At 56.9% G+C, this 22660-nt stretch overlaps 7 protein-coding genes across 7 annotated transcripts; 4 read left to right on the forward strand and 3 right to left on the reverse strand.

Annotated features, from left to right (window-relative positions):
• Positions 1-489: 489 nt before the first annotated feature.
• Positions 490-2149, forward strand: L226DRAFT_481143 (dihydrodipicolinate synthetase). The gene is made up of 5 exons (XM_067676921.1): positions 490-669; positions 733-1098; positions 1249-1339; positions 1409-1595; positions 1665-2149. The coding sequence occupies exons 1-5, from the start codon at positions 531-533 to the stop codon at positions 1953-1955; spliced, it is 1074 nt and encodes a 357-aa protein (XP_067538956.1). The 5' UTR covers positions 490-530; the 3' UTR covers positions 1956-2149.
• A 2909-nt stretch (positions 2150-5058) lies between these two features.
• On the forward strand, positions 5059-5738 carry L226DRAFT_543757 (phosphatases II; the record flags this gene model as incomplete). Its single annotated transcript, XM_067682221.1, has 3 exons — positions 5059-5233; positions 5265-5338; positions 5376-5738. The coding sequence occupies 3 exons, from the start codon at positions 5059-5061 to the stop codon at positions 5736-5738; spliced, it is 612 nt and encodes a 203-aa protein (XP_067538957.1).
• A 1758-nt stretch (positions 5739-7496) lies between these two features.
• On the reverse strand, positions 7497-9148 carry L226DRAFT_457743 (Formate/nitrite transporter; the record flags this gene model as incomplete). The annotated part of the gene is made up of 13 exons (XM_067675393.1): positions 7497-7695; positions 7759-7784; positions 7835-7884; positions 7941-7968; positions 8031-8057; positions 8113-8145; positions 8211-8292; positions 8345-8399; positions 8463-8516; positions 8570-8636; positions 8708-8750; positions 8833-8969; positions 9035-9148. The coding sequence occupies 13 exons, from the start codon at positions 9146-9148 to the stop codon at positions 7497-7499; spliced, it is 915 nt and encodes a 304-aa protein (XP_067538958.1).
• A 636-nt stretch (positions 9149-9784) lies between these two features.
• Positions 9785-11147, reverse strand: L226DRAFT_291123 (uncharacterized protein). The gene is made up of 2 exons (XM_067673623.1): positions 10860-11147; positions 9785-10799 (listed from the first exon to the last, which is right to left on the reverse strand). The coding sequence occupies exons 1-2, from the start codon at positions 11042-11044 to the stop codon at positions 10034-10036; spliced, it is 951 nt and encodes a 316-aa protein (XP_067538959.1). The 5' UTR covers positions 11045-11147; the 3' UTR covers positions 9785-10033.
• On the reverse strand, positions 11148-12616 carry L226DRAFT_291130 (uncharacterized protein). Its single transcript, XM_067673624.1, has 2 exons — positions 12317-12616; positions 11148-12255 (listed from the first exon to the last, which is right to left on the reverse strand). The coding sequence occupies exon 2, from the start codon at positions 12244-12246 to the stop codon at positions 11251-11253; it is 996 nt and encodes a 331-aa protein (XP_067538960.1). The 5' UTR covers positions 12247-12255; positions 12317-12616; the 3' UTR covers positions 11148-11250.
• Positions 12617-13028: 412 nt separating this feature from the next.
• L226DRAFT_531733 (uncharacterized protein) lies at positions 13029-17249 on the forward strand. The gene is made up of 9 exons (XM_067680136.1): positions 13029-13667; positions 13790-13860; positions 13917-15019; positions 15071-15173; positions 15229-15376; positions 15430-15719; positions 15777-16002; positions 16058-16605; positions 16661-17249. Exons 1-9 carry the CDS (start codon positions 13431-13433, stop codon positions 16827-16829), a joined length of 2895 nt encoding a protein of 964 aa, XP_067538961.1. The 5' UTR covers positions 13029-13430; the 3' UTR covers positions 16830-17249.
• Positions 17250-19622: 2373 nt separating this feature from the next.
• L226DRAFT_568041 (G-alpha-domain-containing protein) lies at positions 19623-21877 on the forward strand (the record flags this gene model as incomplete). Its single annotated transcript, XM_067684118.1, has 9 exons — positions 19623-19857; positions 19913-20403; positions 20467-20657; positions 20723-20841; positions 20895-20950; positions 20998-21174; positions 21240-21351; positions 21406-21761; positions 21833-21877. 9 exons carry the CDS (start codon positions 19623-19625, stop codon positions 21875-21877), a joined length of 1782 nt encoding a protein of 593 aa, XP_067538962.1.
• Between the last annotated feature and the right edge of the window lie 783 nt (positions 21878-22660).

Consider the following 22660-nt stretch of genomic DNA (forward strand, 5'->3'; position numbering starts at 1 on the left):
TGCTTCTCAACGGCGTATCCGTGAGCACTACTGAACAAGTTAGTGACGTCCGGTTGTCTTCGGTGGATGATACGGTATGTCCGTCGCCTTCTACGCTATCCGCATGGGAGCACCGGACTGACTAGCCACCGCGTTCTACCGACGGACCGTGCAGCAGCGCGGACGCAACAGGGCTCAGCGGCGCGAGAGGTATCTTCATCTCTTCTCCGCGACGTCGAGATCAATCCCCGCAGCAGCGCTGGCTAGTTAAGTTCCGGTTGCTTTGCGAACAGGGAAGCCTGACGGCTCTGCAGCTAGGCTGGCCCGGAGAAGGGCAGACGAGGGCCAACTTGGGCCGGCTAGGGTGGCCGGTCCGGAATTCAAGTGTTTCCCGGGCCGCCAGGGGTACTTCCCACACCGGCCCGCAGGTCCGGCGCGGACCCTCCGCCAATGGGGACGGCCTCATATAACGCGTCCGCGTTCGTCCTGCGCTCCCGAAAGTCTTCCTATCCCCTCCGCTTCTCCCTGCTGCTTATCTGTCGAAGCCAACGATGTCTGCGCCCAACGGAACGCACGCGACGAACGGTGTGAACGGTGCTCATGTCAATGGCACGAAGGTCTCGCGTCCGCTCACCCCTGGAATCTTTGCCCCCATCCCTGCTTTCTTCGACCCGGAGACGGAGGACCTTGGTAAGTAGCTCCTTCGATAGATGCGCCAGTTGCATGAAATTTACTCATCATGTTGTCGCGTAGATGTTCAGACTTTGGCTGCACATGTCGTGCGTGTCGCCAAGGCGGGTGTGCGTCCTGTCATCTCCGGCTCTATGGGCGAGGCACCCCACCTGTCGCACAGCGAGCGCGTCGCGGTCATCAAGACCGCACGACAAGCCCTCGACGGCGCCGGCTTCACCCACATGCCTATTATCGCCGGCACCGGCGCAGGCTCGACGCGCGAGACGATCGAGCTCTCGAAGGAGGCTGCCGAGGCGGGCGCAGACTACGCGATTGTCATCTGCAGCGGCTACTTTGCTGGCGCGCTGGCAAACAACAAGAACGCCCTGAAGGCGTTCTGGACGGAGGTGGCGGCCAAGAGCCCAATCCCCGTCATCATCTATAACTGTACGTTGTGTTTGCATTCCCCCGAGGGCCTCGGTGCATACTTGGTCCCGGACACCCGAAGTCTATGCCGAACACACGACTGTTCTTCTTGCCTCCGTCGTCATACGTAAACCGCTACTGGGACCGATACTGACGGATCATTGGCGGCAGTTCCTGGCGCGAGCGGAGGCATTGACCTCGACTCGGATATAATTACGGAGCTCGCGACAGAATGCTCAAACCTTGCTGGAGTTAAGCTCACGTGAGTCTAGTCGTTCCTTTCCTATAGTCTGCACGACCCTTGTTGACCGCTCGTTGTGCCTGTTCGCAGGTGCGGAAACGTGGGCAAGCTTACTCGGATCTGTGCGACGGTCTCGAACGCTTCGTTCGCGTCGCAACACCCCCGCCTCAACCCCGACGCGCCGTTCCTGGTCCTGGGCGGCTTCATCGACTTTGTGCTGCCCACTACCTACGTCAACGCACACGGAGCTATCACCGGTCTTGCGAACCTTGCTCCCGTACGTCACTGTCTGAAGCGAGTCTGTCGATCTTCAGCAGTGCTGACCGACCCTTGACACACGTATCAGTATACCATCCAGAGACTGTTCGAGCTCTCCGAGGCATCACTGAAAGACCCCTCTCTCCTCCCCGAGGCGCAGCGCTTGCAGGGCATCGTAGCCCGCGCAGACTACACGATTGCGAAGACGAACATTGCCGGCACGAAGTCGCTGCTTCAGAAGCTGTACGGCTACGGCGGGTTCCCGCGCAGGCCACTTCCGCCCTTGGAGCCCGAGGCTGCGGCTGCGATCTGGGAGCACCCGCATACCCAGGACATCGTGCGCGTAGAGCGTGAGCTCAGTGGTAAGATCGCTGCGTGAGGTGGGACGGATGGCGTCATAGATGCAGTACCGTGCGTGGTTATGTTGCAGGTTGTGGACGGAAGCGAGGAGTTGTTGCAGAAGAGTGGTTGTCGCAAGTCTTGGTGTCAAGCGAACCCGGCGGTCATCATGCAATGTACATATATCTATGCATTATATCTACTACAAGCTGGCAACTGCATTCCTCTTCATAGAGAACACGATGATCCAACGCGTGTCAACGCTCATGATGCAGAATTGGGCTGATTCTGGAGGGTCGAGTTCATTGTGCAGGACGATCTCAAGAGTACGTCATATATGACGACTGCACACCGATGTGCGAATCGGTCGTGCTATACGACAATGTACGGCAGCATATGACGATGCCAGAAGCAGGAAGCATGGCGGACGCTAGAAGACGGGAAGTGAGTACAATGCTGCCCACGATGCCCAGTCAGATGAACGCACCTTCATACGTAGCATGAGGAGGCGCTGTCAGAAGAACGATGTGCACCATGACGATGTCGACTTGCAACGTCAACAGGGGATCGGGCGTGGAAGCGAAGCATGCGTTGTCCGACTGGACTTCATGCGGATGTATTAGAGAAAGTTGACGCCCATATCGGGGAGACAAATGCACGCACAAAATGTTCGATAGATCCGGGTCATACGCTCAGATAGAACCCATCTCTTGGCCACAATCCTCTTCGATCTTCCCGTCGCATACTCGAGTTTGAATTAGGCGGTAGTGACCAACGCTGTCGCAGGTATGTCACTGCATAACTCGGCCCATAGCTCTCGAGCACGTCCAGGGTCACCGCGGACTCGGATGGCGCATCGATGAGATGTTCGGCGATCTGAGTTTGCAGACTGGATGCGGCAAAGGTCGAGTAGAGGTTTAATGCGTGCGTGAGAGCGAGCCGAGAGAACGGGTGAGAAACAACTTTTTTACGTACATATGCTACTTTGCCGTCGGATGCAGACGCTCTGGAGCCACGGCTTCTCGAGTCGGACGTCGTTGGGGTCCGTGGCTTTAGTCTGCTAGAAACGCCCTTGGGCTGTGCACGTCAGCAACTTCGAGGAGACGACGATGACGTAGACCCGCTCGAGTACCATCAGGACAACATGTCGAGGACAAAGAGGCCTGCCTGCTCGGGCTCGAAGAAACTGAAGTCCAGCTCGCTTAACAACTCGCTCGAAGGATCGCGGGACGCCATGTGGACGCACGCTCACAAGTGCCACAAGCCACAGAAAGGTTCCAAGAGGACGTATCAGGAGGCATTCGACCGCGGACGGGTCAATCGCAGAAGGTGAGTCCTTCCGATGAGTTCAGCAACGCAAGTCTCGATGATCGTACTATGGTGTGGGGCTCTTCCATTCTCATGGTATGTATCAGGATGGAGGCCCGTGCAGCGGGGTTTACATCCAGGTACATCACATGAGAGGGAAGACCCACACCGTACTAAGACTACCAAGCGCAATGCGCGCTGAGCCTGCCTACCAGAGCGGCGGACATACCGAGACAATTTGACAGACGCACCGAGGGCTTGACGGGGCAGAAGGCCTCCGAACGATGCTTGGAGGCAGCGCAACTAGCCGCGAACTCGGGAGTCAAGTGCGTTCGGCTGCGCTGAGGCTGAGGAAGGTGGGTAGTGGGATGAGGAGGAGGGGGCCCGCCCCGCCTCCCTTTATACCCGAGAGGCTGCCCCCAGAAGGTAGGGGTGTGTCTCTACGCCATCAGCGAGGACATCTATCGATGTCTTTGTTTGCTGATCGCTCAGCCTCTTCCGTTGTTCCCTACGGGACGCCGCGTCACCACTCGGGGCACAAAGGGCGTGTTTCTCTCGGATTCGGAAACCAGCCTCCAGCACAAAGGAGCGTCGCCTCCACGCGCCGTTGGATAGGCCTGGATTGAAGAAGGTTAGCCTCTTTGGAATCGCCCCTCGACGTCACGTCGGTGATCATACGAGGTCGTTGGGCTTCCAGTCCGACAATGCGTCTTTGTGCGGATGATATCGATGTGCACGAGGCTCTCTTTCTGCAGGGTTGCATTATTCGGTCGGGCCCTGGATCATCGATAGCGGAGTCGCTGAGTGGCACGCCCGCAGCATGACCTGCCATGCAGGAGGGCCGACATGCAGATCAGAGGGACCCTCTGGAAGGGCTGGAAAATTGGGCGAATAATCGGAAAGGCATTTGGTAGGTCCAAGGACGTGGAGGTGAGGCAGACGGGGCGGCTGACCGTCCCGGGACAATTACGGGTAGCGGCCTACGCTCCGCCAGTTTCAACTCCGAGCCGAGGCACGCGGCGGACCCCATTTCGAACTGGACCGACACTCACAGGCTCCCTCTCACGCTGGCCCTCGAAGCTCCTGAGCTCCTGGCTTCGTCTTCCTGCGCCGCAATCTGCCTGTCTCTTAGCGTCCAATCTCGGATATACTCGTCGTCGGATGGCTTCTAGCGTGGCGTGGTTTACGGGCGTGGGGCATGGCATCGGAGATCTCTGACGGCACCCTCTTTTCTCGTGTTTGCCACCAGCAAGACGACTGGCTCTCGTTGATCCTCATGGCAAGAGGTGTTGCCTAAACCCAAAGCGGCTGACCTGCGGAAGAACCAGGACGGATCGGCCGGTCGAGGAGACAGGGGTAGGGATGGCATGGGCCCAGCATCAAGGCGAGTTGTTCGCAGTCTCACTTGGGGTTCTGGGGCAATGTCGGTATGTCGGCCCCATGACGAGATGTCACACACATTCGTGGTATCGTTTGCGAAGATTAGGTCCATCCCATCGCCCGCAGGAAAAGATATCTGGATCCAAGAACAGAGGTCGTGTCCGCGGATTTGCAGGCTACCTCCGTGCCGCCGTTTCTGCACTTCCCGCTACGCCATTGTGCAGTGCGTGCATTCAGTCTAGGTGTCCGGATTCCCATATGGGGCACCCGGATGACAGAGGGACGCAAGATCATCCAATTCAACCATACGCCTGTCATACCCTCGCCTCGCGTATGTCATTTCGTGCAATGGCTGTCCTCCACGGAGACCTTCTGCCGCTTAAGCACAAATCGCCAGTACGTACCTTCTGCCTTTTCCACCTCTGCGACTCCGTCGACGACTTACTCTATGTGACATGCAGACGACGCTCGTACCCGAGCATCGCTCACCGCCCCGCGCCGATACACTGGTCCCTATGCTCCGTTCTCTGACAGTCGACGACTCCTTCCAGCGTAGAGCCCTGCGGAACACATGCATGCAACGTTCCCCTGTCGAGGACTTCTTCCCACAAGCCAGCGAGATCATTCCGGGTCTTTTCATCGCCGATCTCTACACCCCCAGCCGTCCTGAAGCAGCTCGCAATTACTCACCTCATCTCTGTCGTCCGGAAGCCTGAGTGTCGATACCCGCGGAGCGTCAAGCATCTCTGTATACCCATAGAGGACCGCACAGATAAATGACCTGCTCCGCTACCTCGACCACACCGTCCCATGGATCCGGGACGCGCTTGCGCAAGACGGCCGCGTGCTCGTCCACTGCGTGTGGGGCATGTCCCGCAGCGCCAGCGTCGTGCTCGCATCCCTCATCGCCGCGCCGTCCCTGTCGCTCGACGAGGCCCTGCGGATTGTTCGTGCTCGGAGGCAGATCGTGCGGCCAAACTCCGGGTTTATGACCCAGCTCAAGGTCTACGAGCTCGTGACGAGGTTGAGGGAAGCGCAAGAGAAGCGGCGTCGGGAACGGTCGGAGAGTGAGGCGGAGCTGGACTTGGACGCCCTCGCTCGCCGCCTGGGGATCAGCGTCGCGATGCTGTCGTGAGTCGTCGTCATATCTTTGGGCCATGCGGGGAGGCGGTGAGGCTGCTTCCGGGCCGCGCTCGTGCAAGCCGCAGGGTCGTTGGAGAGGCAGGCGTGGTGCGTGGATGGCGGCGAGGCTTGCCGCGAACGTCTTGCGTTCGGAAGAACCGTACCTTCCACTGACAGCTGTACATCTCGTCGTTTCATGTTCATGGCCTTGGCCCCTGTCTCGTATGCATGAGCCAGGACATCGCAGCCTTCGCACCGTGCAAATTTTCATGACTGTCGGGGTTCGAATTGTTGCCGCGTTGGAGATAATTACTCAATGAGTACGAATCCTCTCTCCGACCGCTGCGGGTGAGGAGCATACTTCGGCTCGTATCCGCACCTCCGACACGGTCTGCTGGTTGCAGGGTGCGTCGTGATTCTCTTTCCCCCGCTGCCCTACTTGCAGGCGAGCTTCCGTACATTTCCCCCTGGGATCCTCTTCGGACTCACACTTCAAACCACCTCGGTCGTAGGGGAAGATGATCCTGTGCCTAGCAGCAGAACTCAATCTAGCATCCATGCGTAGAGATCGATATCAAACATCTGTACGCGGCCTCGAGGTATTTCGTACTCGCTCCTAACATCAGGAGATCCGGCCCTTCTCGACCGAAAGTTCCAAAGTTTTCGCCACGAGGATAACGGCCGACCGAATATGACCGTAAGCATCGATACGCTCGCATAGTGCATCAACTGCGGTGCGTCCTATGTCATATCTGTCATGAACCAATGAGCCATTGAGTAGTACCCTATGGTCGACCTCAGTTTCTCACTGGACACCAGGAGGCGGCATGACGCTGTGTCGTATGTTGGTTCCCCCTCCTGATGCATCCCCCGCAATCATAGACCCTGCAATACACCAGTCTCCCGGAACCGGACCAGGAAGACTTCCATACAAACCGCTGACCATGCGGGACATCCCATACCCTGCGACGGTAGACTGGCTAACTCTAGACTCCGCCTAGGTGTAGAGTACTACGCCTGTTGATGGACCACGGCCGCGATGCATGCGTGCATACTTCCGAACTTCCGAAGAGGAGATCTTCGAAGGCGGCCTGCTACTAGCATCTGCGATGTACCCAACTGAGTCGCGCGTCGCTTTGCTGAGCATACATGAGGATCAAGTGCGTGCAAAGCCGCCTCAATTGGACTACGGACTACCTGACTACTTCACAGCCGGGTTATCTTCAACGCATCTCCTTGCCTGGCATTCAGCCGTTCAGGTCATAAGACGGCTATTCGTCCGCATGCGGCTTCCGCCGTCCGGTGTCTTGCGAGCGCCTCCGAAACACATACGCATGAGACACTTTTCCTAATGCCAATCTCAGTGAACCCCAGTGCCCACGATGGATCCATACATACCCCTACGTCCGAAGATCGATAGGTCGCGCCCATAGGATCCTAGAGTGGTTGCATGACCTCAAAGCGAAGACGGGTGGCTCGATCCCTTTCGACGCAAGCGCTCATCTCGCGTGCTTTACCGACGCCACAATGGCGTTACGTTTGTATACGATCGTACCTCCGACCATCGCAACCCCGAAACCTCGTTCGCCAACGTCACACCCCGCAGCTCAGTGCCCGATGAGGATCCGAAATACGAAGACGGTGATGATACAGAATACAAGAGTGACATCGCAAGCTGTGAAGTCCAGGAAGGATCGTCACCCTTCACTCCCCTCCTCGCCTCAGACAGTCTCAACTACTTCGTCCCGCATCATGGGTCGTACAAATGCTGTCACTGTGACCGCTTGTCGACCTCGTAGACCTTGCTGCTCGTTGTGCCCTCGCTGTCGCCGTCCTTGTTGTTGATGACCTCACCCGCCTCCGCGTTGCGCAGCCCGCCGGCGTTGTAGTCGGGAGCGTAGAAGTACAGTGCAGGGAGCGCGACGAGCAGTGCACCCACGATGTTTCCGAGGTAAGCTGCGATGAGGGACCTGGGAGGATCAGACATGTCAGAGATGCACCATCGCGGAGTCGGACCGGCAACCTGAACATACTTGCGTATATACTCTGCGACGGTCAACTGCGGCCGTGGTCAGTTGTAAACAAAGTTTAAGGCACGTCAGAGCTTACATTGGCACCGAAGAGGATGCCCAAGGGGACAGAGAACATGTTCGCCACGACTGCCAACGTGCGTCAGGTGTCTGTTGTGAGGGGGCAGTATAGTCAGAAGGCCTACCGTGGTCATATCCACAAGCCACAAATATCTTGACGCAGCAACGAGGTCTGATGAGTGCTTCTCCCGACGCCCTAGACAAAAGAAGCATACCATAATGGGGATCCAGATGGCTACGATCTGAAGCGCAGTTAGGGTTACGCCACGGCGAACTCGAAGTGGATCAAACACTAACCTTCGAGAGAGTCTCCCGAGCTCCGGCCGCTTGCTTTCAATGGAGCATAGACATGAGCAAATCAACGGGGCTCCGAGAACCATGGAAGAAGCACGTACCCAGACAGCGACGCAAACCAACCAGTTGCAACCAATGCCGCGCAAAAATATCTGGTGCCATGCGGGGTCGGCGGCCTTATGCCTGGTACGTCCTTCAGAGGGCTTCTCGGGGTGGATTCCTAGATAGTACTCACAAGGCAAACGTCACAGCATAGGCGTTGTACGGTGCTGTCGAGATGATACCCGTGTCTGTGCATGCAATAGGTGAGCTATCCGTCATCAGCATACTACCGCAGCCGAGGGATCTCTCACACTTGACGAGAACCGTGGCAAAGAACAGGCTCCCACATAGGTTGCCGAATGTTACTGCGGAGAAGATATTCAACGACATCGAACACAAGCGCGGAGTTACGGCGTACCGATCAGCCAATTGTACGGCAGGCCCCACCAAGGAACGGCTCCTTTGATACATGCCATGGGATAGATCTGTCGGTGAACTCTTACTTCAGCGTTTGCTCACGCATGCCCTGACATACGCCACAGTTCGGGACGCTCACCATCATGTTGCTCGTCAGCAGCTCCTGTCCCTGTAGGACGATCCTGGAGCCGTAAGTCAGCATCGAACGCGGCCACATGCGGCAGACGATCGCGCAGGGAGTGTGAAGGCAGACGGGGAACGTACATGATAAGGCCCACGGGAAACACGGCCCCACCAAGGAACTTGACAAGACCAGGGTTCGACGCGTTGAGCCCCGCAGAGCCTCCGGACACGATCTCTGAGAGGAGACCTCCAAACGAGAGCATCACACCCGCTGCAACCTACGCCATACATTTCTGGTCAACATCTCGACTGAGGGCACAGCGCTCGCGGATTCGAGACTTACCGCCTTGAAGAAAACGAGGTCCGCTCGTGTCCGGTGTTTCGCCACACCACTCTCGATCATCGCGACCGCGACCTGGACAGGCTTGAGCGTGCTTGGGGGATCAAGGCTTGCCATCTTTGCTCTGAGGACCTCGGGGCGGCGATAGGACGGGACAGCAAGGCACGCACAGCGAAGGGTGCAGGAAGAGGGCGAGAGGAAGCCTGCGCACGGGGCACGGGAGTGGGAACGGCGCCGACGATGGAATATATACAAAGCCCTCACGGCGTCTGTGGGATGCACCGTGCCGTACTGGCAAACCGTATCACAAAATTAGCCAGGGCAGAGGTTGGCTGGCGTCCACATGCGTGACGAATCAGAAGACCCGAAGGATGAGGCGAAGAGGGCATCCGACGCGCATACCTTACCGAAACAGGCCGTGGGTGTTTAGGTTGTGAATAGCCCGGCGTTCTTCGCGAAGCTTGATTCGCGCGCGCCCAGTTAAGGTATCCGACGCGTAGCCCATGGTTTAGCTACGTAGGCAGGCTGAGAGTCATGAAAACAAGTAAGCCATCTGAGATCGGAGGAGTACAAGTACAAAGTGTCAGATTTCCAGGGAATGGGCAGGAGGCCGTAGCCGGTGGGGAAGTGCGGGGTGGTGATATTTTAGCCGAGTGTGCAGTGTCCTGTGAACATGCGAATCTTGAGATCGTCTTCTGGCAGCGTTTCGCGCTGCGACGCTGACGTACACCCTCGTACACCGCGGGAGCGAAGGCATGACGCTAGTAGGGTTGTCCCAGCAGAGCTCGGTGTTTGGGAGCGCCGGAACACGGACTGGTGTCGATTGATGGCAACAGTGGCGGACGGAGGTGACGGACAGACTGTTGGGAGGTAGCCGCGATCCATTGGAGGACCACAACGGCTATCCTCGTCCTCCACGACCGGAAGTCCCGAGCGTACCCAGAGTGTGAAACGGAAGTGCACTGCGGATGCAGGTCACAGGTGTCCGTCCTTTGCGGGTCGTCATGGATTGCTCCAAGCATCTTGAGCTGCCCAGACGACTTCTTCTGTCGCACCAGGAAGGTAGAGCTCCGTCAAGGACGGCGCTGACGCAGCCCACGCGCTGACCGAAGCTTCGTCCCAGGTGCAGTCTATGACATGCAAGCTCTCCAGGACGGGGAACGTGGAGTCCTCTTCGCAGCCTGGACCATCGTCAAGCGCACAGACGTCTCCGTAACCTCTGTCGTAGCTAATGCACGACCGCAAGTAGCCGGGCACGTCCGCCCGCACGAAAAGACTTCCGTTGTGTACGAGTGTGAGGGAGCGCAGCCGAGAGAATTGGAAGCCGAAGTCTAGATGGGGGAGTGGGGTGTCTATTTGCTTGAGGATGACCATCGTCTCGAGTTCGTCGTGGAGGAGGTCCAACAGCCGACACATGACGTCGACAAAGCGAGTTGACCATGCATCGTACACCAGGGAGTACGTGTTCACTCCGAAGGGGTCGTATGTCCAAGTGAGATTACAGTCGCGGCCGAGGGACAGGGCGAGATGTCGCACCTGAAGTCCGACAGAGTCGCTGAAGGGGAACGACTTGCAATAGAGGAACTTTTCTATGCTGTCGAGCGAGGATAGTCTGACAGTTTGGAAGCGGTATGCGGCGGAGAGGGCTCGGAAAGCCTTAGATGCGAGGGAAAGGGACGCGCCGGTATATCCTCCATCTGTGCAGGAGAAGGAGAAGATGTGCTGCCACAGCTCGGTGGGGAGGAACACCATGATCTTTGCAGGATATCTGAACAACGTGCCTCAGTAGTGGCCACAATCGGATGGACATCGCGCATGAGGCACTCACCGTTGTATAACACGAGGTGTGCGGGGTACTGCCGCATGCTTATATGCGAGGGGCTGACTCGCGAGATGCAAGTGTGCGTAGATGACCTGGAGTGACCAGTGGGAGACTATTGTGTAGGGAAAGGAGGACGTGCATGGAGACCGACGACGCGATGAGGAGACCTGCAACCGACACAATAGGGGCATACACCCTGAAGCAGTCGATGACGGGTTGGTTAGAATGCATACGTGTTCATGACAACGCTTATTATTCTTCCGAAATGAATGAGGATGAAAGATCGCCACAACTGTTGAAGTCCTGCATTCTCGGAAGCCAGTCACAACGTGTCGCAAGTTGTCCGTTAAGAAGGGAAAATGAACAGGGTATCAGAACAGTCGCAATTGTTACCACTTCACGGCCTATCAGCCTCGGTCGTCACCCAAGCCCCCTTTCCCCCAGTTTGCCTTGACGACCACTCCCGAGGCAGCCTGTCATACCAGTACTCCTGCTGCAAGTCTCGCTCCAGTACCGGAAGGATGACGACGTCGACCCCAGGGTGGGCCGCGTTAGCGATGCGCCGCAATACCTGCTGTTTCTCCTGATCCTGTGAGCGCGGCCGCACAATGAGAGTGGAGAGGGTGGGTGGGGTCGCGAGCAGGGGATTGAACAGCGCGCCACAGCACTTGTGGCTGGCGCTCGAGACTCGTAGATGCGTCAAACGGGGAGCCACAACGGCCCATATAGGGAGCGTCGCTTCCCATTTGCCGTCAACGAGATGTAGCCTCTCGAGAGCGGGAAAGATGGGGTGGGCAGCGAGGACCTCCTTGTCGGGAGGTGTCCCGGCACTGTAAAACTCTTTGTCGGAGGGCTCCACCCCGGATTCGGAGTTCAGCGGCATGCGGAAGAACATCCGGTCATCACACAGGAGTGTGAGTTCGCGGAGTACGGGGAACGAGCACCGAACGTATGGTAGGGCGATCTGGTCGTTCTGAAGGACGGTCATGGTGAGGAGGTCGGGTGAGACGAGGTCGAAGAGGTGCGTCATGAGCGACGCTAAGCGTTCGTTCCACCGCCTCTTCACCGCCTGCCAGGAGCAGAGGTCGCGGAAGTGGCAAGACGGTCCGAGGACAAACATGTCTGTCTGCCCGGGCAGGAACGCTAGGAGTAAGTGGCGGACGTGTGGTGGGTCACTCTTGGATGCGATGGCCTCGGCGATGGCTGCTTCGTAGGCGGTGAGGAACTTCTCTATCTGTTCCAGGCTGTTGAGCCGGATGCTGTGGAATCGGATGGGGGCGAGGACTTGGCGGAATGCCTTGGACGTCCGGGAGAGCGCGGAGCCCGTGCGGACGCTCTCGACACAGGCCAGCTCGAAGATGTACTGCCAGACTTCGGTAGATAGGGAGTCCATGGCGCGCTGCTTGGGGAAGACACCGGTGAGCCTTTGGAGGTGATGCCGAAGAGGCGCCATATACTATTACCTGGTGTGGTGTACTGTGATTGTAGAAAGGCGACAGTTGCGTCTTCAGTCTGAAGGCAGGTCTCTAAATAGTCATCCGGAGCGAGAGGCTGTCCAGGTCCGCGACCAGCATGTTCGAATGTGCCTTCTAGAATATATATAGCTCTGGAGTGCACCGCTGGGTAAGAAGGATTGCCTACTGTGATGGGCCCTGGTGATGTCCGCGCTATTGGGTGTTCAGTAGCCGATAGCGGTGCGTGCATAACAATTGAATGAAGGAGATTTTGCTTGAAGTCTGTTAGTATAGCAATGAGAGGACGTGCTGGATCGTCTTCGGAGCATTGCTTCGCCACTTTCCACATCAGCTTCTGGTGATGGCCTGAGTGTAGATAATGTCAGGCAGGTCTGAAAAACCGAGCTGATCAAGCAACTTACCGATGAATGCGGTCTACTCTGTGTGTAAGAGCGACATACGTACCATGCCAGGATATCAAAGTGCACACCCCTTCGGCCGGCTGTACGACATGTGAAGGAACACAGCCTACCACGCTACGTGCACTGGTCTTGTAGCAGCATATGCTTGTGCCGCGTGCGACCTTAGATGCCAGGGGATCGCCTCGAAGCTCGAAGGGCAAGAAGAGCGATATATAGCGAGTCCATCAACAGCGCCGATCTGCTCCATGTCGACTCACGAGCTCGGAGTCGACCTCGGTAGGCAAGGAGACGGCGAGTAAAGGATTTCGCGGAGCCTATCGTTGGGCTTCGTCCGAGTAACACTGATCCCGACCTCGAGAAGTTCAGCAATGAGCACGTTGAGCTTGAGTCGACTCCGAGGGAGTCCCCGGTCAGGGACGTTGTCGACGTCGTCGATCGAAGTTAAGCGGCCGCTCGTCGCCAAATGAGCGGGCAAGGGCGCTCTGCCCTCTACCGCCGTGATCCCCCTCCCTGCCCTTCCCCGCCAGCACCAGCGAGCACGCATACACCCTGTAATATACCCCCAATACCTTTCTCAGACTCTCTTTTGGTTCCTGCTTCATCTCCGTCTCTCTGGGACTCGGACGTCTCGCTCACTGAGCCGGAAGGAGGATCACACACTACCGGATACCCACACACCCCCGCATAGAGTCACCCGAACGATGTCGGCCGTTCCTGCCCCTGTGAGCACCCAATCTGCACCAGATGCAAGCAAGAAGGACGACGCGTCAATACCTAGAACGACTGCCGGGGAGAATGGGGATATGCCGCCAACGCCGGAGGTCCGTCTGAATGGTAGACGTGCTTCCGCCACCAGCTTGCGCGATACGCCTTCAAAAGGCGGTCCAGGAGGTGATGGATGGGGCTCAAACTTTTGGGTTACACTGGTGGATCCTCAGGTGCGCCTTATGTCCTGACGCTGATTCGATGGCGTCGTGATTTTGACCATCGCTGATCTGTTCGTGCTCTCGGTGCCAATTGCCACCCGCGTGCATGTATGCACTCGCATAAACCCATATAGACACAAGTCTCCTTCTTTGCATGTCCCGCGACGGGTGAGGTTAGCTGGGACCCTCCCGTCGGAAACTTCCTGTGAGTACTATCAAAATTGCTGCGACGCTATGCACGTTGCTGAATGCGGCACATAGGCTACCACCAAGCCCCGATGGCGAATGGTGGGAGATGTTCGATGAATCTAGTGGCCTCCCCTATTACTACCAGACCAAGACTGGCGAGACTGTCTGGGAGCGTCCCAACACCTTTGTCATCCCACTTGGCGTCCTCCAGAATACCGCGCTGACTCGGCGACTGTCCCTGACAACGCGCGCTCCCCAGCGCGACGCCAAGAATGGACAGAAACATGCCAACGGCACAGAAGAACGTGCACCTTATCGCCGTTCTCGTTCTTACCTGAACGAGCGAGAAGCAGCAGGGCAGAATCCCAAGAATGGCAGTAGTTCCCTCCAACCTCGACGATCTCAGTCTTCTACTCGAAGCTCTCCTGGACGCACTCAGTACACTCCTCCTAGTCCGAGTTCGTCCTCTCCCCGCACAGGTTCCGCTGGCAAGCGCGGCGCGTCCAGCCGAAAATCTACATCTAGCACGGAACACTTACACCACAGTTCCGGGTCTCAAGGACCGTTGTCGTACGATCGCGGTCACCCTCTTGCACCCATCCCTGGTTCACCCTACAACACCGATGCATCTCCTTCTCCTGCACCTTCCGTTCATGACGGGGTGTCAGCACCGGGCACGCCTGTCAACGGACACCGCAAAGACGCCGCAAAGAAAGACAGCCCTCACCAGAAGAGCAAGACCGACGATGCTATGTTGAATAGATCCCGTTCAAAGTCCTCTACGTACATGGAGTACCGCTCTCCGCAGCCACAGAGCCTTAGTGCTGCGCTAGAGATGATCGCCTTATCTAACTCTCAGTCTTCGGGATCTCAGGACAAGTCCAGTATTTCCGAGAGTGGGCACGGAGCTCGTATGGGAACGCCATTTCAGGATTCCCCACCTAGAGTTAGAATCAACACAGACCCGAAGCTACTGAGCGGAGTTTCGCTCGGTGACAGCTTGCATACCCCGGAGACGCCGTTGCGATTTAAGTTCAAGGTGGGCAAGGACAAGAGCGTTCCGCCGTCACCAAGCAGACCTATCCCCGCTGCGCCACAGCCCAGGCGCAGCGTGTCGGGTCCTGTCAGCGTACAGCTACGTGGGCGCGAGATCAGTACTCCTGTACTGAATCCTGGTACGTCTATTGTCATCTTCTCTCTCACCTCCACTCACCCCATGCCACTAGAGGCCAGCCGACACATGAGCCAGCTTGTCAACCGGAATGGCAGCACGCCAATACCCATCGACATCTACGAAAAGACAGGCCGTACATCATCTCTTAACACTGGGTACGCTGTGATGCTCTTCTCTCCAAGAACGTCCTCGTTGACGTGATCTGTTCAGCAAATACCCTATTCTCCCACAAGACCTGGCGTCGGACATCCAACAGTTTGCGGAGTCAGAGTTCGCGCAGCAGTACTTCTCGACGCATCGTACCGGGTTCATCTTCAAGCGCAAGGTCCCCGTAGCTCAGATCATGACATGGCAGAAGGTGCCGTCGCCAACTGTTCGTCGCACACAGCTTACCCTGACTGTCAATTCTAGGCGCCCATAACCTCGCCATTACTGAACCTCAACCGTTCCCTACACAGAGACGCGGTCCGGACATTCCGCATCATTCAGCGTATAATGGGCGACCGCGACCGCGACCGCAATGGTCCCGCGACTCCCATTAGCCCGCTGAACGCATCGACTCCGTCGTTGCCGTCCGTCAACATGTTGCATGCTCTAGTCGAGGAAGAGCGATGGTTGCTGGGTCAGGGTTTGAGCCACGGAGAGCTCCGGGACGAGATCTATTGCCAGGTGATGAAGCAGCTCAACGGCAATCCGAATACGTACGTGGTGCTACCCGCACGCATGTTCCGTTCTTGCTGATGCGGTCTTGTGCATAGCGAAAGCACGTTCAAGGGTTGGCAGTTCCTCTGCGTCCTGCTCGTCACATTCCCTCCGTCGAAGAACTTCGAGGCATACTTGCGCTCGTACATCCAGAAAGCAACCAATCAGCAGGAAGGCCGTGTAGATGTCATGGCGAAGTACTGCTTGCGTCGTCTGGCGTACGTCTCGAAGAAGGGTCCTCGAGGCAAGCCTCCAAGTGCTGCGGAGATAGAGACAGCATCGGTACGTTCCAGCTTCCCCTAAACGTTCTGGCATTCCCGTTCATACCCATCCCTAGGATGCTGCGTTTCATCCATCCATCTTCGGCGAGCCCCTGGACACCGTCTTCCGGCTCCAGGAGCGCAATTACCCTGACAAGAAGGTGCCTATCATCCTCCCCTTCCTTGCAGACGGCATTCTCGCTCTCGGCGGTACAAAATCAGAAGGCATCTTCCGCGTGCCCGGCGACGGGGACCTCGTCTCGGACCTCAAGCTTCGCATCGACAAGGGTTATTACAGTCTAGACGGCGTTGACGACCCGCATGTGCTGGCGTCTACGTTGAAACTGTGGCTCCGCGAACTCTGCGACCCTCTGGTGCCAGACGAACTCTACAATGACTGCATCACCAACTCGCATGACCCTGAGGCATGCGTCCAGATTGTGCACCGGCTGCCGACTATCAACAGACGAGTTGTCCTCTTCGTCGTCAGCTTCCTGCAGCTATTCCTCGAGGAGAAAATCCAGACCATCACGAAGATGACGAGCGCGAATTTGGCTCTGGTCATGGCTCCCAACTTGTTGAGGTGTAACTCGGAGTCCATGGTTGTAGTGTTCACCAATTCACAGTAGGCCACACCCTCTGATCTCTGATGGTATAGATACGTTAACAGTGTTGTCCAGGTACGAGCAGAGGTTCGTATACAACTTGCTTCTCCACCTCAAGCCGGCCGAAGTGGACCCCGACTTCGTGCCTACCCACGGACACGGCGCGATCTCCGCCACACCCATCTCCCCGTCGGCACCGCGACGTTCGAAGTCGAACAAGCGCACCCATCGCCCCAACCACTAATAATATACCTGTATATCTCTAGTTTCCGGTACATGCATACCCTACACCGATACCAGTAATTTCGCTCATTGTGGTTCATGTTGTTCTCTCATACCGTTAGCGCGTCCGCACTCATCACATCACACTCTCTTGTTGTAGCATTCAGCCGTCTCGTTCCACCTCCACTTCCACCCCCATCACTCGTTCCCATGTTCGGTCGATCTATCTGGTAAGCTATCGACTTCGCTTTTCTCGCTTATAATCCCACGCAGCCACACTCGTATTCTTGTCTTGCACATACACCGGATAGATGGAGGTCTTCTCGCAGTTTAGTTATAGTTACTGGTGACGGCAGGTAGGGCTTCGAAGTTCGAATCAATGTATATCTTGGTTGTCCCGCGCATCCCCCCGGCTGAATATCTATACGTGGACCGTAGGGCCAGCTTACCTTTCACCGCAACACGGGAAATGGCCCCGGACGACAGGAAGTGCACCCGCAGTCCCCGTCAGGCAGTACTTGCTGGTAGGCGGGCCCCTAGTCCATGCAGGTCCCTCTCTCGCCGCAGCAGTCACGGTGGAGGGTGCGTGTAGATCTTTGCGCCCAATCCGATGGGGAACAGATAGCTGCGCGCTGAAGCCATCGCCGTGATTCATCAAGGGTTAGGTCGTGCGGGCACATGGACGCTCTCCGGCTAATCATGAAAGTCGCGCTACTTATCACTGAACGGACGTGAGCGCGATCAAGGGACAATGTACGGTTAGCACACAGGACTGGGGAGACTGTCAGAAAGGTATACGTCACTCACGGAGATCGGGCATGTCTGTGTCCGGCGTCGATGACTGAGCTCGACTGAGACTCGGTCACTCTCTTGCACGGTATCGCATACTTGGCGGACGGTGGCTTGACGCGTGCAAACCTGCGCGCGACGTGTGACCGTGCGGGCGTGGGGAAGGACGACCTCCCCATGGACATGCGTAGAGGTACCTCGCAACAGTTTCACGCGCGTCATGGCGAGGGGACGTGGAATACCGAAGTTCCAATTGTCGACTTGCGAGTTGCCACCCCCTCATGCACACACAATAGCGTCCGATCACATGATAGAGGATGGACACGGTGACGGTGCGTATACATAGCCGTTGTGGCTTCTGCATCTCCGTCAACTTTGATCTGCTAGTCCTGCGGTGGCATGATTAGTTCCAATAATCCATTTAGCCTGAGAACGTGCGTGTTGAAGTGCACGCCCGGGAGAAAAAGGTCATCAGATGTAGGCGATGCTGCCTCTAGATCTGTGCGGGTCAGAGATCTTGGGACGACAAGTCTCGCGAGCCGAGGCGTTGAATACGGTGTGACGCCATCTAGTATCTACAGAGATGCACCCCCCGTAGATAGATCGTTGCTATTTGCATGCATTCGAGGTCACCTGGGGTACCTGCTGAGCTGTCGGTCAGTCGGTCTAGCCACAAAGTATCCACGGGCGTGAGTACGACTCCCATACCACACATCGAAGGAGTCGCGCCGGTCAGTGATTTGGCCACAGGCGTTGCGCCAGGGACACGTTGCATGCTTTGAGCTTCCGTATGACGGAACGGGTTAACTTCGGTGCCTGTCTTTCTTGATGGAACTTGCTGACCGGTTGCTACGGGGACCTCTGAACTTCTCGGACCCCGGGTCCTTGGCATGAGGACTGGTTCGTCCCCAAAGGGCATAGCACGTCGGGGTACGCATCACGGAAGGATCTGCAAAAAACGCTCAGTGTAAACAGCGTCCGCCCCATGGGCGGATATGTGATCCTCCGAAAGTCGTCCAATGGCACGTGTAGGCGTATACAAGCAGCCCACAGGCCCAACGCTGGCCACAACGGCATGTCTGCCAGTCATTCAAGTAATAGGTATCCGGATTGCCCGACCGAATCGCTGCCACGGATACAACGGAAGTAGTATTTGCACTGCGTCGGCGGCCGCGGTTGGCTAGGGTTGGCTTCGCCACGAGGTGTCCATGTTACCGTGTACATTTTTACTTACTCGAGCGGCGAGATACGGATAGGCAGCGACAGTCGACTCGCGTACTCATGCCCTTGAGATTTTTCAAATCCTGTCCACCTGTGCAAAGGCGGAGCTGCGCCCGTGCACCCGACCCGACGCCCATCGCATCAGAGTGAATGGACGTACCGCCGTATATCCGGATGTTACGACATTGTCGTGCAGGCGGTCACCGTACCCAAGACTCTCCGAGAGGTTTTGGTCATTGTGTAGGGGCGTGGAGGACACGAGCGTTCGGACCGACTCCCGCGTAAGCGGGATATACCCAAGAAAGGCAACATACCTTGACACCACACGTGCGCTTGCTGAGCGCACGCCAACGATCATCTCGCTGGCGGGATTATCACCCTGCTACGTATCTCTCGGACAAGCACAGACTGATAGTTTTTGCGCAGACTAGTCGCCCACTGCCGGATGTCCGCCTCCGAGCCCAAACGTACCACCGCCTCGGGCGTGCGCAGCAGAATGCTGGGAGGTATGCACATACGCGCGCAACACGGCTTATACTCCGTCGAACGCTGATAGACATCCGCAGGACAGGCTGTACCGAAACAGCGTCTGGGAGCTAGGACTGATACGTCCAACCTGCTGCACCAAGTCACGCTCGGAACAACCGAGCGGAACCTGGTCACCGCAGACGGTGATTCGTTCTCATCATGATCAGCTCTCCTGTTCCCATCACCGAGTGCCTACCTTCTCAAACCTTGAAATGGCGCACCAGTGACCACTCCCTGACCCGAACGCCGACATCCCCTACCCCTCGTATCCGGCACCATGAGCCGTACACTCGACGCCCCCGACCCTCTATCCATCGCCCTAGAACCCCCACCCGATGAGACACCCGCCGAACGATGGGCCAGAGAGCAAGCCGAAGCGCAGGCTCGCAGAATCAGTGAGCAAATTGACGATCAGATCAAGGCCGAGAGGCAAGCAATGAAGAAACGGAAGCCTCCGATCAAGGTCCTGCTGCTTGGACAGAGCGAGAGTGGCAAGTCGACCACGGTCAAAAGTGCGTATAGTCCATAATCACACTGAGGCGCCGGCTCTGACCGCCACATTCCAAGACTTCCAACTCGCATATGCATACTCCTCCTTTCTGGCCGAACGTGCAGCATGGCGCGCCGTTATTCATCTCAATCTCGTCCGTTCCATGACGTCCATCATGGACGTCCTCACAAAGGAGCTCGCCATCTCATTCCCCGGCATTACTCTCACCTCACCTCTTGAACCGGAATACGATGATGATGAAGACGAGAGAGAGTCTATCATGACCACAACACAATCTGTTCGCGATGGCCTGACCGAATCACATCGACAGCTTCTCCTTCGCCTCGAACCCCTCCGTCGCATCCAGCGTAATCTGGAGAAGACACTCGGCGCTGCATCATCCGAAGAGGTACACGGCAGTACTGGCAGTGCTGCACCATGGGCAACCCCGAAGTTCCGCTCCAGGGAATTCGCTGTGACTAGTCGTAGCGGGTGGAAGTCTGCGTTGAATCGCGTGCGGGGGATCAAGAGCGACGGCAGCAGTGCCTACGATGAGAAGGTGGGACACGTGAGCTCTTCCTTGTCTCCTGAGCGTCCCACTGTCCGACGCTGAATACCCTGTGTTCACCAGCATCCACGACGATCGTCCGTATCCCGCCTCTCTGAGGCGAAGAGCGATCTGGACGACGTCGAGCCGGACGTCGAGCATGCTTCCGAGGTCATCGCGGCGTGCGCGGATGATATGTTCGCGCTCTGGATGGACCCCGTCGTTAGGGCGGTGCTAGACCGGAGGGGCATGCGCCCAGAAGAGGGGCCCGGATTGTAAGCTTTCGTCTTCGCGATTTGATCAGACCCGTTACTGGTTCTCACGTCTTGTACCCATCTAGCTTCTTGAATGACGTGAAACGCATCGCGATGTGGGACTACCAGCCGTCGGACGACGACGTCGTCCGGGCACGTCTGCGGACGATGGGCGTGCAGGAGCACCGATTCGTCTTTGAGAAGGGTATGTTGCTATGCGTCAACATTGTGGTTGGCTCACTGACTGGCGTCGGGTAGGTTCCGAAGCTGGTCGGGAATGGCTCATTTACGACGTGGGCGGCGCGCGCTCTTTGGTAAGTCTCATTGGATAATAGCGTTCCACCACTCACAGCTTTCACAGCGCCACGCGTGGTATCCTTACTTCGACGACATCAACGCCATAATCTTCCTCGCGCCTATCAGCTGTTTCGATGAACAGCTCGCGGAAGACCGCAGGGTCAACCGTCTACAGGACAGCGTCCTGTTGTGGAAGGCCGTCTGCTCTACCAAGTTGCTCGCGAAGGTGCAACTGATCCTCGTGAGTGATAGTTCTGTATGTACTGATGTGCGGCGGGGCTAAAATGGTTGCAATTTGCCGTCTAGTTCCTGAATAAATGCGACCTCCTACAGAAGAAGCTTGCGCGGGGGGTCCGGGTCGTGGATTACATCCCGACATATGGTGACCGGCCAAACGACGCACCGAACGTGGCCAAGTGTACGTATTACGTTGCACCTTCTTCTGCGATTCAGTTCACTCACGGCGCTGCAGACTTCCGACAGCAGTTCAGAGACACCCTGCTGCGGCATTCCCCCCAACAGCGCGGCTTCTACTCGTATCTCACATCTGTTGTTGTGAGTGCTCCTGCCTTCTCATCCGCGCGCTTCGTTCGCGTCTTTTCTGTCCTCGCCGGAGGCTTCTTGTTGGGCGCATGGCCTTCTGGCCTTCCGGCATTCTCACGTATCTCCGTCTGGTGTTTTGAGGGGCTCCAAGATTACGTGATTCCGAGTCCTACGAAGCTCCGCCTCCCCATATTGTTCGGTCCCTATTCCCCGGTAGACCTGGAACTAACATACCATCATCTCGTCATTAGGACACGCAGGCGACTGCGATCCAAGTTGCGGCAGGTACGTCTGTTCCCGCAGCACCCTTAGCGTCTCGTTCTGACATGGACATACGATGTGCGTCCACAGTGCAGGAAGGGATACAGCGCAACCATCTCAAGGACGCGGACATCCTGTGATTTCGACGCCGCTCGTGTGCCCGTCCATCCGTCCTGCTCCCACATCCATCTATCACGTATCATGCCTTTCCCAGCGTCTCTGTAGACGTTTCATGGACACCTTCCCGTTCACCTTCTATGACTCTGGCAGATGCCCCACGCACGCTCACTCACGCTCGCCCATGCCCGTCCTGTGACTCATCCCATTCCCTGCGTCTGTTTGTATTTCTCGTATGATCTTCCCTCCCTGCTATAGCTTCCACCTGCTCTCCCTTCCGCCCGCCTTGTAATCAATAATGGCTGTTCCGTTCTGCTGTGCATATCTCCATCTCCACCCACCCGACGCTTCGTTCCTCGCACGCGCACGCGCACCTGTTGTACATACCCACTGCGCTCGTGCGCTGCGCCACCTCCTCGCTATCTGTCAACCTGCATCTGTCTACCGTGAGCGGGTCCTTGTCTCCCCTCCCAGCCTACCCTCCTTCCGCTTAACTATATCCCATATTTATTCCACGTCTGTGTGTAGTTAGTAGTATATGCCATCGATATCCCGCTTCTCGGAAACTTACGCGCGACATATGTCTGCGATGCCGAACTGTATGTTAAGGAGCGACAGTTGTCAATGACGTGGCTGTGGATCTGGCTGTCAGGAGGGACTGGTAGGGCGTCAAAGACAACTATAATCCAATGAGTGTTTCTCGCGCAGGTGGAACGACGAGAAACACGGAGGCCGAATTGATCGCGCTACTAAGTATCCAGGATTTCTGCCAAAAGGCGACACGGAAGACTGATGAAACAAACACA

Source organism: Lentinus tigrinus (genome assembly GCF_003813185.1).
Source record: "Lentinus tigrinus ALCF2SS1-7 unplaced genomic scaffold L226scaffold_5, whole genome shotgun sequence".
Classification (NCBI taxonomy): domain Eukaryota; kingdom Fungi; phylum Basidiomycota; class Agaricomycetes; order Polyporales; family Polyporaceae; genus Lentinus; species Lentinus tigrinus.

Coding starts and splice junctions, on each gene's coding strand:
- L226DRAFT_481143 (XM_067676921.1), top strand. CDS start 531: ATGTCTGCGCCCAACGGAACGCACGCGACGAACGGTGTGAACGGTGCT. Junction 1,099..1,248: donor CCCCGTCATCATCTATAACT/GTACGTTGTGTT, acceptor CATTGGCGGCAG/TTCCTGGCGCGAGCGGAGGC. Junction 1,340..1,408: donor CTTGCTGGAGTTAAGCTCAC/GTGAGTCTAGTC, acceptor GCCTGTTCGCAG/GTGCGGAAACGTGGGCAAGC.
- L226DRAFT_291123 (XM_067673623.1), bottom strand. CDS start 11,044: ATGCCCCTATTGTGTCGGTTGCAGGTCTCCTCATCGCGTCGTCGGTCT. Junction 10,800..10,859: donor ACACCTCGTGTTATACAACG/GTGAGTGCCTCA, acceptor CACGTTGTTCAG/ATATCCTGCAAAGATCATGG.
- L226DRAFT_291130 (XM_067673624.1), bottom strand. CDS start 12,246: ATGGACTCCCTATCTACCGAAGTCTGGCAGTACATCTTCGAGCTGGCC.
- L226DRAFT_531733 (XM_067680136.1), top strand. CDS start 13,431: ATGTCGGCCGTTCCTGCCCCTGTGAGCACCCAATCTGCACCAGATGCA. Junction 13,861..13,916: donor CCTCCCGTCGGAAACTTCCT/GTGAGTACTATC, acceptor TGCGGCACATAG/GCTACCACCAAGCCCCGATG. Junction 16,606..16,660: donor GTAGTGTTCACCAATTCACA/GTAGGCCACACC, acceptor AGTGTTGTCCAG/GTACGAGCAGAGGTTCGTAT.